A 21,047-nucleotide genomic window follows, 5' to 3' on the forward strand; every position below is an offset into this window, starting at 1 on the left:
GAACTCTGTAGAACTTGAGTGTTGGAATATCGATTCTGACATCCGAACATTAACAAACATTGAAGTTGTGTGCAGCCTATTAAGAGTTTGGAAATATGAAGTTCTTCATATTGAATCCTTCTCTTCTTTCCACCATGTTAAATCTGTTAAAATCCTCTTACCCATCAGCACACAGGCAGCCAGCTCCTCCTGCTTCATTCTCCTCAGGAAGTCCACTGTGATCTTCTGAAACGCCTCTCTGCTCCTCCTCTGCTCTTCATCCTCACCGTCCAACAACTCCTCGTCCTCACTCTCCAAGCATTCTGGGTAATCTGGACTCAGGACCTTCTGGATCTTCTTCAGCTCGTTCTTCACAAAAGTGCAGATGTTCTCCTCCAGCAGCTGGAACAGAAGGATAAACTGAACATGAACTCTAAAGAACCCAACATGGGATTCATGTGTGGGTCTGAGCAGCATGGAGACCACTAGAACCAGTTCAGCATTGAATCTGTAGTGGATGTGGTTAATAGTGAAAGGTGAGCTTGTACATGTACTCACCATAAATGTGGAGTCCAGGTGTGTTTGATGCTGCCGGGTAAACGGAACCTCTGAGATCTGCTGAACTCTGTGGAGAAAACCAAGTTCAAAGAGTCACTAAAGCACAGACTGGAGATCACAAGTGGACGTTGTCATGGCGACGTCACCCGTTGGTTTGTGGACTACGGTTTTGAAGCCTCGGGTTCTGATGAACACAAGCGGCAGAGCGGCACCCTGAGCAGCAACCTTACTGGATCTGGATCCATGTGGATTCTGGTGTGAAGCTGCTAACAAAGTTAGCTTCATAATTCAAGGTCAACTTTACAGCTACGTGTTAAAGTCATCTTAGTAGCTAACCGCTGGCTTCTCAAACCTGCAGGAAACCTCATTCAGGTCTTGGTCCAGATGGTGTACCTCCTGATAATAGACACGTCCTCGGGCATTATCAGTTACCTTAACACCTAAAATAAGAGTTTGCTGGATATAAAGTGTCTTACTTTACTACTCTACAACCTCCCTTGAGTGAGAGGAAGACGGTGCTCGAGTTTGGTGTCTGTTGGTTTGGAGTCTTTTTGTTCTTAGCTTAGCTTAGCTTAGCTTAGCCTCCCCACTACTCTTATTTGTCATTAGCCTTCGTGTTAGCCAAGTTAGCTTCTCTCTAACTCTTAAGATTTCTCGGCGTTTGTTTGTTTGTTTATTAAGATCCCCATTAGCTGCAGCAAAGCCACAGCTATTCTTCCTGGGGTCCAACAGTATCAAATATACAGTTGAAAACACAAAACATAAACATTATAAAAATTTAAAACAAAAAAACAAGTGAGCGATATGCTTAACCTAACAAAACAAAAACAGAATAAGTGTTTACATTTCTTAACTGTGCTTCATTCATTCTTCGTTATATTAATTGTTCACATACTAATCCTATTACCCACATTTCTACATATCATATATGTATACATCATTACACATCACACATCATACTTGTATATACATTCATTCTACAGAATATACATTATAATAACACATATCATATATCCATCGAAATATACTCATATAAATATACCATGTTGTCTTACTTTGATAAACGCTGTTTTATTCATATTTTGAATTTCTTTGTGTTCGTGGTGAGTTTGATATTTTTCGGCAGTGAATTCCATTCTTTCATACCTCTATACAAAACCGTATGCTTGATGGCGTTAGATCTTGCTTTAGGTAATGTAAAGTTTCCTACAGCTGCATGTCTGGTGATATATTTATGACTCTCTGCACTAAAAGCGAGGTTTTTAAACAAGATAACAGGTGTTTTTAGGACAGATATATTTCTAATAACCACAAACAGTGAGTACAATAGTCTGTCTTTGACCAGTAACCAGTTAAGTTTCTTGTGCATAGAAATGATCCTTGTCCTGTAGTCAAACTTCAGTATTGTGCGGGCAGCTCTATTCTGTATACATTGTAGTTTATTTAACATGTCTCCAGTGGCATTTGACCAAACTGCTGGGCAATAGTCGAGATGTGATAATATTATCGATTGGATTGCTGTTTTCAAGATGTTTATATCTATAAAAGTTGCATGTCTTCTTAGAATTGATATACCTCTACCCATCTTTGCAATCATATTATTAATGTGTTTTTTCCATGATAATTTGTTGTCAACTGTCACTCCCAGCAATTTGGTCTCATGTACCTGGTCTATAGTGATATCTTTGATTTTAATATTTAATACAGGATTTCTATCAATATTATGATTTGAGCCTACAATCATGCACTTAGTTTTAGATATGTTCAGGACCAGCTTGTTTTCTTTAACCCATTCAGCCACACTTTCTAGTTCCTTATTCATAATAGTTTCTAATACATTATTAGTAGATGCTGATGTATATATGGTTGCGTCATCCGCATACATAACTGTGTTAGCTTTCTCTAATACATACGGTAAATCATTTGTGAAATTACTGAATAATAAAGGACCAAGGCAGCTCCCTTGAGGTACTCCACATGTCGTGGTTTTGGTTTCTGAGTAGCTGCCGTTAAGAAATACTGTTTGTGTCCTGTTTGATAGATAGCTATAAAACCAATTAAGTGCAGATTGCTCAAAGCCATAGCAGGACAGTTTTGTTAGTAGTAAGTGATGATCAATTACATCAAAAGCAGCTGAGAAATCCAGAAATACAACACCAACCATATTTTTGTTATCAATTGCTCTAAGCCAATCATCAGACATGCTAGTCAGCGCCGTTGCCGTGGAGTGAGCCCTTCTGTAAGCATGTTGAGAGTTACAGATAATGTTATTCGCAGATAAATAATTATTAATTTGTTCAAATACAATCGTTTCCATTATTTTTCCTAATACTGGTAATAAACTTATAGGACGGCTATTTGAGCTGGAAAAGGGCATTCTCTTGTTTTTTGGCAGTGAGATTATTTTCGCCTGCTTCCATGCTTGTGGACATGTACCACACATAAAACTTAAATTGATTATATGGGTTAATGCAGGAGCTATCTGATCAACAGCTATTTTGAGAAGCCTGCTGTCAAGGCCATCAACACCCGATGGTTTGTCTTTGCAATTTTTTAGGAAATCCTTTACCTTGTTAGTGCTTATATTCTCCAGTTTAAACTTGGGGTTTTTTCCATGCATGATTTTATTTCTTATTAATAGGTGAGATATATCATTACTTAGATTAGACATGTTTCCTCTTATTTTTTCTAGTTTGCTAATAAAATAATCATTTAAATAGTTTGCAATTTCATTGGGCTTGGTGATGAACTTGCCATTTGCCTCCATAAAGGATGGATTCGTTTTGTTTTTTCTCCCTGTCAGATCATTTAAAATGTTCCATAGTTTTATACTATCATTTCCTACCTCGTTAACTCGTTTTTCAAAGTAAATTTTCTTTTTTTTCCTGTTAAGTTTGGTAACAGAGTTTCTCATTTTCTTATAGAGGTCCCAGTCACATATATTTCCTGTTATACTTGCAGTTTTTTTCATTTGATCTCTCATTCTCATGGCATCTTTAATTTCATTATCTAACCAGGGTGTTTTGGCATTCCTGACAGTAGACTTCTGTAGTGGTGCATGTTTCTCCACTAGAGGCAAAAATAAATTGTTAAACTTCAATAGAGCAATTTCAGGATTATTGGCTGCTAAGACTTCAGACCAACAGATTTCTTTCACATCATTAACAAATACATCTTGATTGAACCGTTTATATGACCTTTTAAAAATCATTTTGGGTCCAGGATTACTTACTTTAATGTTTCTTCCAACTATGACCAGGTTGTGATCACTGCTGCCGATGGGCACAGACAATATATTATTACACAGGTCTGGACAATTTGTAAAAATATGGTCTATGCACGTTGATGTTTTAGTGCCATCCTGCTTTACACATATTCTCGTAGGTTTATTTATAACTTGAATAAGTCCACATGTATTTGTTGCAGTTTGCATCTTGTTCTTCAAAGGGCAGTTATTAGCAAACCAGTCAATGTTAAAATCTCCCATGAAGTAAATATCCTGACCCACAACAGCATTATTATCTAACATATCACAGATTGTATCAAGATATTCACTCTTAGCGCTGGGTGGTCTGTAGCAGCATCCTAACAGTATAGGCTTTCGATGAGGTAGATATGCTTGTAACCATAATATTTCAATGTTATATTGCATCATATCAGTACATATTTTCACAGGCACGTGATCCCGAACATAAAAAGCTACTCCCCCACCATATTTATTTCTATCATTTCTGTAAATGTTGTAACCTTTAATCTCTAGCTCCGTATCTTCAAAGGAAGAGTCCAGGTGAGTTTCCGAGATGGCAAGAATGTGCAATTTATGTTCAAATAACATTTCAGTGACTTCATTTATTTTGTTCCTAAGACTGTTTATGTTAATATGTGCAATACTTAGGCCTCTCTTTGGTTGTTTGTGTTGTGACATGATTGTGTTAGTCCTAAATGTGTTAAAAAGTGTATTTTATGTAGGCATACCTTCATTCATACCCCACTTAACATGGGGTGCTGGTGCGTCTATGAGTCTTTTCTTTCAGAAGGTTTTCTCCTCACTGTCTCTTTAAGGTTTGATTGTATATTTATTATTTTGTAGTTTAATCCCAGTTAAAAACCATTTAATTGGTCCTTTCTGTGAGAGTTTCAGTGAAACACGACACTGTCACTCTCTCACATCATCGTGGCTCAGAAGACCTGACGGGTTGCAGGATTCAGGGCTGGTGGACTCTGAGTGACTGTTTAAGGGGGCTGGTCTAGACCTGATTCATCTGCTAAGGAGAGTTCAGGTTCAGTTCTTACCTTCCATCAGCAGCTTGTTCTGTTTTAAAATGAATAGGGGTACCCATAGACCGGTCACTCTTTATGGACACACAGCTGGGTCCAGGTCCAGGTCCAGGTGAGTCTGGTCTCTCTTGCTGCATCCTGATACAATAAATACACTTTAAGATTCTCACTAGTTAAGCTTCATTAATCAGTTTGCTTTGATGATATTGATGAGTCATGTTCTGAGAGTTGATGCTAGTGTCAGGATCAATACTTTGAATGGATCTGGGTCACATGAGACCACGTGGACATGTGAACACTCGTCTTAGTGCTACACTCACACTAGGAGCAGTGGACAACGTTTCCGTTGCATTAGAACTGTATGGGGTGACAATGATGGGAAAACGGAGTTATGACTCTTAAAAACTTTACATTTTGGTTGCTAACTCTCCACTGGGCATCGGACGGTTCTGGCCTCCACGTAGTCCATTACCTCCTGATAATAGACACGTCCTCGGGCATTATCAGTTACCTTAACACCTAAAATAAGAGTTTGCTGGATATAAAGTGTCTTACTTTACTACTCTACAACCTCCCTTGAGTGAGAGGAAGACGGTGCTCGAGTTTGGTGTCTGTTGGTTTGGAGTCTTTTTGTTCTTAGCTTAGCTTAGCTTAGCCTCCCCACTACTCTTCTTTGTCATTAGCCTTCATGTTAGCCAAGTTAGCTTCTCTCTAACTCTTAAGGTTTCTCGGCATCTATGAGTCTTTTCTTTCAGAAGGTTTTCTCCTCACTGTCTCTTTAAGGTTTGATTGTATATTTATTATTTTGTAGTTTAATCCCAGTTAAAAACCATTTAATTGGTCCTTTCTGTGAGAGTTTCAGTGAAACACGACACTGTCACTCTCTCACATCATCGTGGCTCAGAAGACCTGACGGGTTGCAGGATTCAGGGCTAGTGGACTCTGAGTTACTGTTTAAGGGGGCTGGTCTAGACCTGATTCATCCTCTAAGGAGAGTTCAGGTTCAGTTCTTACCTTCCATAAGCAGCTTGTTCAGCTTTGAATGTAATAGGAGGGTGACCCATGGACCAGTCACTCTTCATGGACACACAGCTCGGTCCAGGTCCAGGTCCAGGTCCAGGTCCAGGGGAGTCTGGTCTCTGCTCCTGCATCCTGATACAATACATTTAGATGTCAGATTCTCACTAGTTAAGCTTCATGAATCCGATAGAGAGAGCGAGAGAACAGAACATTGTCTACCAGCATGAGACCAAGGAGTTAACTGGGCTAGTTGGCAGGCTAATGTTGCTAGCTATAGAGCTAGCTGAGTATGTGCTAGTTATCTAGACAATCAGTGTTTAGACCGGGACCGACTGTATTTGCCATGAAGCCCTGTCTGACATCTGCAGGTAGTTTCTCCTTCCTGGTTTGATTCAGGAAGTCCCTGAATGCACCTTTCCCCGTTTAGAGAGCTTCCATGACTGTCCCAGATGACCCAAAGCATGCTGTCCCACATTAGCATCAGATTTGAGAAAGTGGGACGACTAGAGACCAACAAACCAAAACACATTCCAACAACTCGATGCATATTTTGTTGCTTGAATGAATCACAAACATGATTTGATGATTATTTATGACTGATTTATATCCTCAACATTCATTTAGTCAGAATCCTATACGTCACTGACAGCTTCTGATTGACATTAGCCCTGCCCCTTTTCTGTGACCCCGCCCCCTTGAAGCCGCGTCATTTCAGTCTAAACCTAGTAACGTCCTGATGACTAGATTTAGTTGGAACAGGAAATAAAGGGACTGGAGATCAGGCGTGTCCCACATGAGCCCAGTTTTCTAGATGTGAGTCAAAAGCACAAACGGCTGGTGAACTGGATAACTTCACAGCTATGCAGCCGACGGAGTAAACAAGCAAACAAGAACCAGGACAAGAAGAGCTCGTCTTCCTTCCTAAATCACATTTAACATTTAACAACTCATATTTGTACTTTCTACTCATCACATTTTCAAAACAGGCTTGTTACTTTAGTTTTAATACATTTGAGGGGAATCAACGATTATTTATTTTCTCATTAATTTGACGAGAGTTTCAGTTGGTCTTGTCAACAAACAGCCAGTAGAATTGTCCTTCATAGTGATACTTTTTACTTCCTGATGTCAGAGCCAGTACTTTTACACTTTGACTTGAGCACCGCTGGACTGGGCATAGGGCATGGCGGGCATATGCCCGGTGGCCTGAAGCCTTTTATTTATTTTTTTATTCATGCCAAACTCGCGTCTAACGTAGCAGGCCACATTAACGTCAATTCAAGTTAATGCAAGTTAAACTGGCAGATCTGCCCTTTATCATGATTGATTGAAGCCTGGGCCAATGAGGTGAGGGGCAGGCCAATTACGCCTACCCCTCCATCTCAGCCTCCGTTGGTGACTTGGTTGGTTAGCCACTGCTAGCAGGCAGATCGAAAACGGGCAATATGGACCCTAGTGGGAAGAAAAGAAAGCGTGGCACTGAAAGAGCCAGGGACCAGAAAAAAGCAGCCCTTCAGGCAGATGCTACGAAATGCCTAAAAATAGCTGATATGTTTGCTGCTCGTGGACATGGAGCCTCCACATCTGCAGCAGCAGCATCAACAGGTAGTGGAGGAGAAGATGCTCCACAGCAGGTGGACGAGGCGGCCATGACGGTAAGTCAAGGTTAACTTCAGCTATTAATTGATGAACAGCAAAATGTTTATAAATCAGACATCTATGTGTGAGAAAGAAATATTGATCTTCTGTCGAAGTTAAGTGCTGTCTAACCTTGTCACTCAGATATGAATTAATGTCGGACCGTCGGATATTATTTTGGTGCTGCTCACTGCCAGTCATGTTACCTAGCCTAGCAATGTAGGCTAGGCTAGGATAAATGGTGTGCATGGCTAGCTACAACGCTGCCGCAGCCAGGTTGTTTATTTATTCTTTATTCGTTGTATTTGTGTGACTGTTGTGCCACCGCGGGGTTGCTTCTTTATTCTTCATTCTGTTTGTGTGACTATATTAGAATCACTGTCATTTAGAATTAAAACATTAGATCTGAATACGCATTTACTGTGTCACAGTCTTAGAACGTTTTTGTAGAGTTGAAATGCACTACTATGATCACCTGTGTTATTTTTCTCACATTTCTATCTTTCTTTTGTCTTTTCATCTTTTTTAAGGTTCCCATGCTTAAGGAGTGCTGGGTGTTGCTGCTGAGAAGAGGCAGATGGGATAGCATCAGCATCTCTCCCACTTGTTGGATTGTGTGTGTGTGTGTGTGTGTGTGTGTGTGTGTGTGTGTGTGTGTGTGTGTGTGTGTGTGTGTGTGTGTGTGTGTGTGTGTGTGTGTGTGTGTGTGTTCTGGTCCATTTGAAAGCTCTCATTGGTTTGCATGCTGCATGTAAGTTACCCATTCCTTTTCGTTTTAATGTTTGTTTTATTGATATTCATATTCTTAATATACAGTATAATTGTGTATTTATTTACTTTATTTTTTCTATTTATTTTGTACAGTTAAGTGATTTGTTAAGTTAAGCAATTTATTTTATTTTGTACAGTTAAGTAATTATTGACTCATTGTAAATATAAGTGTTTAACTTCAATTGTTATGTGTGTCATCACTTTTTATTTTATATTCAAAATTAAATGGATGAAAATCCTATTCTTTCCAAGTCCTGGCATAATTTCACACACCTAACATTTTATTTTGTATTGACAGTTGATTAGCAACACAAATTGGTAATAAGAGAAATCCTTGCTGTTACTTGTAGCTTGTAGTGAGATAAACATCTTGTGGCCTTTTTGTGTATTGCAATTTTAGGTCAGCCTTTGCATCCAGTCATTGGTACAGTCATCCAGTCATTTCTTGCTTTAATAATGCATTGTATCACACAAGTAATGATATATTATTCATAGTTTAGCCTACAGTATTACATTTATTATAATTATATTAACTAAAATGAATTAATTAATATTTTTTAATATAATTCCTTTACTTAAATTTAAGTAACAAGGTTGAAAGAAATGACATGTCTAAAAAGTAATGTGACCTACGGTCAATAGATCATACTTTTGATAAGCCTAACAGTATTTTGGGAGAACTTTTCATAATGCTTCTCATAGTGTTAAAATGTTTGTGTCTCCTAGTGCACATTGATCGTTTAAGGCAGTGATTCCCAACAAGGGGTATATGGTACATATACCACCTGAGGTGCGCAAGCAAACTGCAGGGGGTATGTGGATAAATTAACGAATGTGTGCAGCATAGTCATTGCATGAGTGAAGGGGTACTCATGGTGTGACAAAAAGGCTTAAGGGGTACGCATGTCAAAAGCAGTTGGGGAAAAAACCCACGCTGTCACACAGCGCGCTTACATTTCCCCCCGTCAATACCTGGTGGTGGCCTGCTCTTGGTTAAAAATGCCCGGCCTGAAAAATTTCCCCAGTCCAGCCCTGGACTTGAGTAAAGAAGTAGAACCAGTACTTCTACTTTCACCAGAGTATTTTTGAACACAAGTATGCGTACTTCTACTCCACACATCCAGCCAGCGTTACACAAGAACAGGTCTCCGGTAAACCAGCACCAACGTGATCCGCATCACGGAGCTACAAGCAGCCCACATATCAGTCATCACAAGTTCCCATCGGCTGTCGTCAGCTTACCTCAGGCCGCCGTCGACAGGTGATCACAGACAGCAAGGGCTTCAGTCTTCACATGAATATATGAGGCTGGTTCCAGATGAGCCGCGCCTCGTTGGGGAAGTAGATGTGATCAACAGGAGGCGGAGAGAAACGCTGCAGTCTAACCACACAAACAGCTACTACCTGTTCCATGGGGCGGGGACCTGTAGCCTACTTGTGCTACAGGTGAGAAGTTTCCTTTTCGTTTTCTCCCATCCACGTACTGTTTTAATTTGCCCAGCAGAGGTCGCTGTTCTCCCTCCTGTATATCTTGTCATGGTTTTGAGGAGATTTGTTGTTACGTTGAAATGTTTTCCTGCCCATTTAAATAGCTCTGTCACATCCTGTGATATTAAAATGATGTGTTTATGTGTTTGATGTATTTTGGGGTAACACACTGCCGCCTTGTATGGTGAGGGAACAGAGGTACAGAGAAAGAAGGAACGGCAAAGAATGTGTGTTCATGTCTTCTGCAGAAAATCAATGTGGGAAAACAAGTTGAGTGGATGATTGTGAAACAGGAGCCAGTACTATTTCAGACCATGGTCCCATTTCTATGTCAGTCCAGTTGAACAGGAAGAGGAAGTCCACTCTCTGGAGACTGAACTCAAACATTCTCAATAACCAAGTTATTAAATATACCTTGAAAAGTGAAATTAAAATGGATTTGGAAAATAATGATGATGAAGAAGTGACTCCAGCTATTCTCTGGGATGCACTAAAAGCGGTGATCAGGGGTCAAATAATAGCCATCTCCTCATATGAGAAGACAATTAGAGAAGAAAAAGTTAGAACATGAGAAGAGGACTTGAAGAGACGACAGAACCAACATGCAAAGTCTCCCCAAGATGACAACAAACATAAGATTATACAATGAAAAAAAGAAATAGATGAAATAAATACTCAGGAAATCCAAAGAAAACTCCTTTTCACAAAGCAACAATACTATGAAGTCGGTGGGAAATCACTGAAACTTCTATCATAGAAGTTAAGAAAACAACAAGCGGATAGAACTAAACATAAAAGAAGAAATTCTGCAACAAAAGAAATAGAAACTTGTCCAGAGAAAGTTAAACAACGCTTTGAAAACTACTATCAAACATTCTATTCCCAACCAGACGAGCAACGGCAACCAGAAGAGCAATGCTGACATCGCTAAAAGAGCTCGGTACCGACGCAAAGAGGGAAAAATACAAGCAACATGGTCGTCCAACTGCAAAGTCTACATAAAGCTAAATGGTGCACCTGAGCAGACACAAGTGCTAATGGTCAGGAGCTTAAAGGATTTGGAAACATTTGCATAGTTTGTGGTTTGCTGATCTACATGTTTTTGTGTTTTTACTATGGGTTTTATTTTTATTTTTTAGAGTTGACATCTATTCTGCAAATCCTTACTAACTTTAAATGTCTATCAAACTTCCCAAAAAAGGACTCAAAGTTGCCCACTTAAACATCTGTAGTCTGAAAAACAAGGTAACTGAGTTGAGTAAAATAATGTTGAAAATGATCTACATATAGTAGCGATTTCTGAAACTCATTTGGACGATTCAATTGACAATACTGAGGTATTTATACAAGGTTACAATATAATTAGACTTGATAGAAACAGATACGGGGGAGGAGGAGCCTTTTATGTACAAGACCACATTCCAATAAAACAAAGAGGAGATCTGGACTTGACAGATGTAGATCAATCTGGATCCAGGTTCACTTGCCACATCTAAAGCCATTACTAATCTGCTGCTGCTGTAGACCACCTTCCTCGGATGCAGCATATCTTGAAAAAGTCTGTGCAATGCTTCAGAATGTTTCTGACACAGACAGAGAAATGTATTTCTTAGGAGACTTAAATATAGACTGGCTCTCAAAAAACTGCCCTATGAAAAGAAAGCTTAATGACACCGCCACCGTATGTAACCTAGCTCAAATGATAAATCTACCAACCAGAATAAATATCAACAATGCAGGTGTATTGTCTTCAACTTGCATAGATCATCTTTTTACTAATTCAGGAGATAAATGCTCAAAGGTCGTTTCAGTGCCAATTGGATTTAGTGATCATAACATGATTGCTATGGCAAGAAAAGTGAAAGTCCCCAAAGTTGGACCTAAAATGATATAGAAGAGACATTTCTGTGATAATGCCTTTATTGAAGACGTACAGAACATACAGTGGGACCGTGTATTTGAGTCAAAGCATACTGAAGCAGCTCTGCATGAATTTATGAAGTCATTTCCCTCTGTCTGTGATAAGCCCTACTCGTCACATACTGACGATTGGTCATATCCCCTTTGCGTCACTGTCGGACGCAGAGGGTCCCCTCTGCGTCCGACAGTGACGCAAAGGGGATATGACCATGGAGTTGGATTATAAACAAACAAATAAATGAATAGGAAGACATATTTTCCTTCAGGCAATCATTTATCGTGCATGGTGCATCACTTTGGCCAACACAGTCTCATCCCTACTCGTCACATACTGCAAGGGGATTAGCCAACGTGCGGGTTGCTTGACTGTATTTGTTTTATTAGTATTTAGCTCCTGAGTAAGTGGAGTTGGATAACAAACAAACAAATAAATGACACATTTTCATTTCCATTCATATTCTATGACCCGCATGTAAATCCCTCACCGTCGGATACAGACGAAGAAAGAGACGTTCGTTTCCATGGTAACTGTTAACTGAATCATATTTTTTGTCACAACAGGTCACAAAATATCGGCTGTTTCTCTGTAAAACGATATGCTTTAAGCTTAATATCATCCATTGGTTACAGTGTTTAAATGTTGGACTTATTTGAAGTTGTTATTTCTCCATGATTAAGAAGCAGAGGGCCAATATTAAATATCCTTAAATGGACTATATTCATTTCCTATCATTTCATTTTGCTCGAGAGCAGGTGGAGTGAGCTGAGGAAATTGAGCACAATGCATCATTTCTATTATGATTTATTTTGCCACGTGACCATTGACGTGACACGTCAGTGCGCACATACAACGATCCCGACGATCATTGCGTTTTTCGACTCTGCTACGTATGTACAACTTTACTGTCTATGAAGTAACTTCAGCATGCATGCAAACAATACGTTGGAAATGTCCTGTATTTGATCTTAAACCACCGTTGTTGTCGTTCTGACTGCACTGTATCAATTTCATGGGTTAGAGATATGTAATACCTTGTTGAAATGTGCAACAGGCTGCACAATATAGGTTAGCCTCTTAGCTAGCTACGTGTGCTTTAAGCTAGCAAACATAATGATAATGTTAGATTAGTGCTAAATGAAGCATAGTGCTGTCTTGAAAATGTAAACTAGGCCAATATTCAGGATAAAGTAGCATGCCAAATAAGTAACTGTAACTTTGACATTTGTTTACTCTTGTTTGCTGGGTGTAGATGTTAAAGTAAGCTATTATCTAAAACTTAAGGGGACTTATTGCCAGGATATTAAGGTGGCTGTTAGTTTGAAAATTCAACATGCTATTTACCCATCCTTAAGCTGTAGACCTACTCAGTTTGACAAAACAGTTGGGCAACAAACAGCCATTTGAGTCAGGTGTCAAAAGTAGATTTGTTTTCAATATATCATGCAGAGCAATCAGGATTTACAATATAATCACTACAAATTGAGTCCAAGTTGTGAGGGATTTTTGTCAGGTAAAGGTAAAAGTGGCAGGTATGAAGTATAGGCTTTTTTCCAAAGCGACATGGTCTCCTGGATGACAGTTGGGGATGCTAACCACTGCTCCGACTTGCCCACCTGAATGTGCATGAATGTCTTTTTTGAGCAGACGTGTGTTTGCATCAATGTTTGATATTTTGTGTGTGTTTGTCTGTTGTACATTTCAGAATGACAAAGCCAAAGTTCAGACCCTGCCCTCACTGCAAAGTGCCAAATCAGGCCAACAGTAGATCATGCAGCGGGTGTTTCAGAAGCCTTTGCAGAAACCCGAAGCTGCAAAAATCCAAAGATCTGCACACAAGTGAGTGGGGGCAGGGAGTCATAAACCAGCGGAATGCAGCGCGGGTGGTGGCCTCCGCCAATATTGCTGTAAGTAAAACTGCTCATACTTCATGAATTGAGCGGTAATGTGTGCATGTTAAGGTAAACTACGCACAGTATTTACCTTAACATGCACATCCATCTGTCCGTCTTAAGGGGATCATTTCCATCAGTCCAGAAAATAGAATCTCTCTCCCTCAAGAAAGTCAGTCCCCCCCAACATGATTTCTGTCACTTTTCATTGATAGTGTGTGATGGGGCAAGGACCCCGTCTGTGGATGCATAGATCAGAAGGAAAACAATAGTTCATCTGTTAAATACAAACTTGAAATAAATATCTGGAATATACATGCTTTTTTGAAGTTAAGAGAAGTTGAGGTTAAGATACAGGATTTTTAACACTTTGATGATTTAAGTTGGCCTTATAGGCTGTGGACTTTTTTTTCTGTGGCAGAGGTCCTAAATGAATGCAGCATGTATTCTAAATGGCTTTCTGGGTCATTTTAACAATATCCTGGTACACAACACCAGTTTCTAAAATATACATACTCTACCAAAAAGATTTCCTAATGTTTTCACTTGAACCATCAACTATGTCAGTGTTTTTCTTAGTTACTCCAGATTTCCACAGAGTAAATGGCCAACAACACAGGCCAACTAGTAAACCACTGCATAGCCCACACATAAACTGGTAACACTCAGTCTGCTAAAGAGTTAAGATCAGATCAGTTCCAGACTGTCCTCAGTCCACACTGGGGTAGGAGTCTTGCGATGAGAAACTAGCCTCACAGTGTTTAGAAACCCAGACCTCTATTCACTACACCACCATCACCTAGCGCATTACACTATGTGAATGTTGGTTGTACAAAGTAATGTGTGTAAGATGAAAAAAGACAATGATTTGTAAAGGAAGTTGATTATGTCAGTTGTGTACGCAGTAATATAATAACCCACTCCAGTGTGGAGTGGAACCCATATTTAGTACTGTCACAACATCTGATCAGTTATTTTCAACTGAAATTGAGCACCGGCAGTTGCAATTAAAAAATCCTCATGAAAGAATAGTTCTGTGTATCAATTTCACAGAATGTCTCTAATCAAATGGAAAACACTATTTAATTATCAAAGTGATCAAAACTATTTTTTGCCAGATTGGGTCTCTAGATAGTAGATTTATGTAGCAATGTAGTTTAATTGTGTACTGCTAATGTGCTTGTTTAATTTCAGGTTCAAAAACGTTCTGCCTTGGGCTCTACGCCAATCCTGTTCACCAGCCACAGGAACAGCAAGGGCAAGTGGGTGCAGATGTGGTGACCAATCTGCCAAATGATAAGCGACTAAGCGACTTCCTGATTAACATGAAGACGGCTTATGAGTTTATACTCAAAATAAAAGCTAAGATTAGTTTCATGCAGAGTTCATTATTGTTTTCTGAAGATTCTTCTGACGATATGTACAGAATTGAAATGTTTGCTTACTTTGTTCTCCACAACAGATCAGCCCCAGTCCCAGTCCCAGTCCCAGCCCCAGCTCCCACAAGACCAGCTCCACCCCGAAGACCATCACCTCCTCGAAGGCCAGCCCCACCTGGAAGACGACCACCTCCCCGAAGGCGAGCCCCACCCCGAAGACCACCACCTCCCTGAACTCCAGCCAGACCCTGAAGACCACCACCTCCCTGAACTCCAGCCAGACCCTGAAGACCATCACCTCCCCGAAGGCCAGCCCCACCTGGAAGATGACCACCTCCCCGAAGACCAGCCCCACCTTGAAGACCACCACCTCCCCGAAGACCACCACCTCCCTGAACTCCAGCCAGACCCTGAAGACCAGCCCCACCCTGAAGACCACCACCTCCCTGAAGACCAGCCACACCCTGAAGACCATCACCTCCCTGAACTCCAGCCAGACCCTGAAGACCACCACCTCCCTGAAGACCAGCCCCACCCTGAAGACCACCACCTCCCTGAACTCCAGCCAGACCCTGAAGACCATCACCTCCCTGAAGACCAGCCAGAATATATCATCCTTGATCTTTGTCCCGTGGACCCTCAGCCCCAGTCACAGCCTCAGGAGCCCCAGCATATTCCCCAGCCCCAGGAACATAAAAAGACAAGGCAGAGTAATTACACATTTGTTGCACCCAATCTGTAAACTTGTCCCATGTTTTTTGTAATCAATGTATTAATCTAAAACAAGTTACACAAGGTGAATTCCATGTCTTTCAATGAATTTAGCTGCTCCCCCGAGACTCTGAATATATCATTCTCTAACTTTTCCCAACTCTCATCCCCAGCTGCAGACCCTAAGCCCCAAAGTGAGCATCCGCGGAAAAAGAAAAGACAGAGTAAGTACACATTTGTGGCACCCAATCTGTAAATGTGTCCCTTTTGTTATTGTTGTATTAGCCAAAAACAAATGAACCCAGGTGAACTTCACCTGTTACAATTAGTTAATAAAGGGTCAAATACACCCATGCCAGTCTGATGTTAGCAGTTAATCGTCTGCCTTTCCTTGAAGTTGTATACTTTTGTAATTGTATAACCAACAAGTTTGTTTTCAGTAAATGCTTAATTCTAATGAATAACTTTGATCATGCCAACAACAAATAAGTCATTGAACTACACTATATACTATGACATGGCTTACCATTTCTTACTATCTCTCTGTTATTTTAGCTATCAATAGCAGTGCCACTCCAGCTCAGTTTTGAATTCCAACATCAGCACCTCCCGTAAGAATGTGAAATGTCATTGGTTAACTTTTCCCCTTGCACCCTCAGCCCCAGCCACGCTCCCAGGAAAGGCACGATCAGCCCCAGCTGCAGGTGAGTGTGAATAGGCATAGGATGAGATCCATTAGAGCTGAAGTAGACCAGAAAGAGATCCGAGTCCTCTTCCAGAGAACTCATAATGTGACGTTCTTTTTGCTTTGGTCCACTGCTTGGTTCACTTTAAAAGGACTAGGTTTGGTTCAGTTTAAGGGGACAATATGTGAAAACACCCAGACATTAATACTATACTTATTTGTGTGTTTGTGAAACAAGCAAAAATAATACTAAACATGATATAATGTCATTATTATAATTAAGATGATAATGGATGATGGCCTAATACCAGAGAGTTCATAACATGCATATAAGGAAGTTGATGATACAATCAACGCAGAGCAACTACACAGCCCACAAAGCACTAGATAACTGAGGCCCCATCAGAGCTTAGGTGTACTAGGAAGAGATCTGAGTCCTCCTCTTTGACATGAACTCATAATGTGTGCACAAAAAGAATGGAGTGCTTTTTGCTTTGGTCCACTTTAAAAGGTATTAGTTGGGTTCAGCTCGACGTGAATGTTTATTATAATGCTTTTTGTGTCAGCTCAGCATTTTAAAGTCACTACAGACAATGTGCATGTACTTGCCTCTTGGGACTTGAGATTGTGAAATGACCTTAGGCCTGACTCAAACTTCACTGTGTACCTGTGGGCACTTTATGGCATAGGCATTGTTAGATGAAATGTGTTTAAGTACACAAGACTGCATGAGGCTACTCTGAGAAACTGTTTAAGTGACTGTTTAAGTCTTGATGTTGCCTGGGTGGCTATTGGACTTGTTTGTGTGACTAGTGTCATTCACAGAAACAACAGTGTACATGGTCACATCCAACTTCTCTGCCAGCTTCCTCTTACCTCTGTCCCCCTTGTTAGCCAGTAGCCAGCTGCTCCCTAGCTCTCTTGTAGTATTGCTCTGTCTGCCTGGGCTGCTGCTTCCCAGCATGACACTGCTCCACCACTCTTTTGAATACCCACAGGATCTGTGACTTGTTGAACTGTTTATTCGAAAAACCTTTTTTTTGCTTTTGTCATTTAAGGTTGCAAAAAATGCAGGCGACAGACAGTCTTCCCAATGAAGGAAATCATGGCAAGACGAATGAATGGGGTAAGGGGTATAACCATATTTTTCATTAGGCTGTCTGATAATCTCTTGACTGTTGTAAAGATTGCCATCAAGTCACCTTTTTCGGGCTGGGATAAATGAGGGTATGATGCATATGTATGTTTATGATAAATATGTGTTGTTATTTTGCTCATTGAATATTATGCCATTTATGTCTATTTGATGGTCGGCCAAGTGTATGGAACGCGTGTTGGTGGATAGGGCCGGACTTCTATGCCGCTGTCTATATATGGGGACGGGGAGAGCGCTCGCCCCGGGGGGCGGAAATGCTTGACCGAAATCCGGTACGGGGAACCGGCGCACGACTGGGGCCCGACTGCTGGAAAAATACCGTGACCCTGTTGGAATCTAACCGTTTTTTGTGGATTACCTTTTTTGGGGGATCATGAGAGGGATGCAGGACAAGGACATTTTCTCTGATGTGCGTTCATGGAGGGATTGCGCCGCGTAACAGGATACCCGCGGCGGCGGCTCTTCAGACTGTGAGACAAACATTTCCCCTTTTCTTTTTTTGTTATTTTGCCGGGAGTTCAGGCTTGGACTCAGGACTGGGTTTGTTTTTGTAAGATGACTTGTGCACTATTTACAGTGACAGAATCTGGGAGGACACCTGGGAGCCAGCCAGCACGTTCCACTCCTAAATCACCACCTCCCTACCAACCAGTTATTGAGTTATTGAGATTCTACTTTCCTACTGTTTGTTTTGTATGCATGTCTATTTGTTCACATTTGGATGAATAATAAAGTATTTTGTTGATTATTCCCTGAAAAGTCTTTGCTTGCCCCTATGTTCTGTAACTTTTTTGGCTCTATCCTTTACATCTTTTGTGCTGTATTTCATGGAAAAAGGTAGATAGCAGAAAGTCGCGTGCAGTGACAGAACAAGTACCAAATTTGGCAGTAATTGGATAATAGGAAATATTATATGGAAAAAAATAGGGAAGTGAATTGAAATCTCACAGCGTCTGAAGCGCCACACAGAAAGGCCATTTTTTCATCTTATTTGCTTCATACAAACACAGATTGGTGTCAAATTTCGGAAATGATTTTTCTCATCCTCTGTGTCAACATACAGTGCATGACATAAGGTGATCAGACTTCAGAGATCAAAACCGGAGAAATGAGCCTGGGACAGCCGGGAACATTTCCAGTTTGGCCATCAATATCATTTAAAAGTGAAGGATTTCTTGTCATAAAACCAGGGACAGAGGTAGTTCTCCTATGTTTTCCCTGATAATAGGGAATGTGCCCGGACACTGAGGACATCTATCTGGTCACCCTGGAATGACTTAACAGGTATGTGGTTTACTAAGGCCTATGATAGTGGTGGGAAATATAAGGCCTGGCCCTGCAAGGTAGGCCACATGTGGCCTGTTGTTAAATCCGGCCAATGTGTTCATGATCAAAGGCCTCAGGTCTGATTTGTCATCAAAGCGTTGCCTTATTCATGAAATACACTGCGCCCACACTTACTGTACAAGCAACCCTGCTGAAAGAAAACGCATAGAGCAGCACCAAAACACAACATATGCTGGTCTTGCTGGTGAAAAGTCTCTAGCAAGACCAGCATATGTTGTGTTTTGGTGCTGCTCTATGCGTTTTTTTTCAGCAGGGATGCTAACTATGAGTTAGCATAAGTCAGGCCACCTGGCCCGTCAGTAGTGTAGTTCTTCATATAAAAAGGTTTCCCACCCCCAGCCTATGACCTCTCAGGGACTGCTTGCAAGGGTGCCAGGCATGAAGCTTGTGGCAGCACTGGACTATTGTCTCCAGCATGCCCCCTCACCCAGTCTGTGCTCTGTTACTACGTTTTTCTTTTTCTGACATGGCAGGAATACGCTTCCATACAAATACAGAGTGATATATAGTCCAGATAGTACAGTATTTGGAGTTGTAGGCAGTATTTTGTGATAACCCACAACTACTGTGTATGTTGTGTTTTATACCCACCTACGGCAATATAAGAAGCTTTGAGCATCATTTACTAAACTAATTACAGAATGTTTGTCAAACTGATTAAGATTTGGTGTGCACCTGGTTCAATTATAGTATAGTTCAAAGTATATGAAAATCTGAAAGTGACAACATTGATGATGATTGGAATGGAAACAGCTTGGTCTTTTGAGTCCCAACCCTAACCCTAACCTTAATCCAGGCTTTCCTCCAAGCCTGTAGTACTGCCCTAGATTCTCAGCAGGATTGTAAGCTCTTAAAGTGACTCATGTTGATCACTAGTTCCACTAAAAAATCAAAAACAAACAAACAAACAAACAGCTTCATTTCATATACTGGGCCTTCAAAGTGCTCTCTGAAACTAAGCCTGGGATGGTGCATGTCCATGAAGCGAAACAATGAAAACTTTGCTGTGGAGCTAAACCAAATACATCATTGGAAAGGCCTTGACCTGGAGAGTAACATATGTCAGTATGAAGATTCTACATGCCTCCTGCTTTGAAATGTTGACCTTTGAACCTTGACCTTGGTGCAAGTTTGAAGGCTTATAATTCAGCAAAAAAAGGGGCTACAGACATAGTAGAAACTGTTCTGGAGAACTCTTGATCTCAGCTATCATGTGAGTAAAGTCGCCAACGGGGGGCGCTGTCAAATATGGTTGAAATTAATTTTCACCCATTTAACAAACAGATTTTTAAAATTTGATTACACATATGTGTTCACCATCCCCTTAAACTGCTCAGTGTACTCTCAATTCAGTATTTACAACTTCAATTTCTAGACAAAACACTAATATTAAAAAAAAAACTACAATTCCCTACAGGCCCGCCATTTAGCTTGATACAGATCCGCCTCACAGTTGTAGTACTTCCGGTTTCTGAATTAGGATTGGAGATAGGGTTGTAAAATGATATATCTACTGAATATATGAAATATGCAGTGCAGCCGAACTAGTTATTACACTGCATCTAGATGATACATATCAACAAAAAGTGTTTTTTTATTTCAGATATTTAAGCCAAAACAGTAGTCGAACGCGGGCGGGGGATCCGGGCCGACGGCCGAGTGCCCGCTGTCGGCTGTCCTCTAGTGTCCAGACACCCTTGGGGGTGGAGCCTTCTGCATGCGTGTGTGTGTGTGTGTGTGTGTGTGTGTGTGTGTGTGAAGGGGGCGACTTCATGAACACAAGATCTCGATCAGTTTGAAATAAATGACAGTTTTGTTTGTCTGGGTCCAGACTGATACCAGGCAATGGTTTTGTAACAGATAACGCACTATTTTATACAGTCTATGGTAACGCTGTTGAGGTATGTGGAGGTTATCATAAAAAGACATGTGACAGAACACTTCCGGACAGCGGGTCCTCGGTTCTCCAATGGGAATGAGTTAATAGTAGCCTACATATAATACATGATCTATACAATGATAAAATAATTGTTTCGTTGTTGAAATAATTATTAAGTATTGAAAGGATCTACCAGCCTGAGATGTTTGAAAAAAGCCAAAAGATTTACTCATCTATTGTCCCAAATACACATTCTAGATGTAAAGCTAAAAGACATGTTGACTGTGGGCTCATGGGGATTCTACAGTAGTAACTGGTTGATCCCTCTCTTTGGACTTATCTTACCTT

General features: G+C 40.6%; 1 protein-coding gene across 1 annotated transcript in view; it reads right to left on the reverse strand.

Moving 5' to 3' along the window:
• Positions 1-21,047, reverse strand: part of LOC311018579 (uncharacterized protein) — a 722,019-nt gene that overhangs the window by 516,053 nt on the left and 184,919 nt on the right. Inside the window, exons 18-19 of the mRNA XM_084017608.1 lie at positions 5,830-5,967; positions 4,831-4,953 (exon numbers count right to left, since the gene is read on the reverse strand). Coding sequence (XP_083873734.1) covers positions 4,831-4,953; positions 5,830-5,967 — 261 coding nt within the window. The remainder of the gene's footprint in view (positions 1-4,830; positions 4,954-5,829; positions 5,968-21,047) is intronic.

This window comes from Eutrigla gurnardus (assembly GCF_963514095.1).
Source record: "Eutrigla gurnardus genome assembly, chromosome: 1".
Lineage (NCBI taxonomy): Eukaryota > Metazoa > Chordata > Actinopteri > Perciformes > Triglidae > Eutrigla > Eutrigla gurnardus.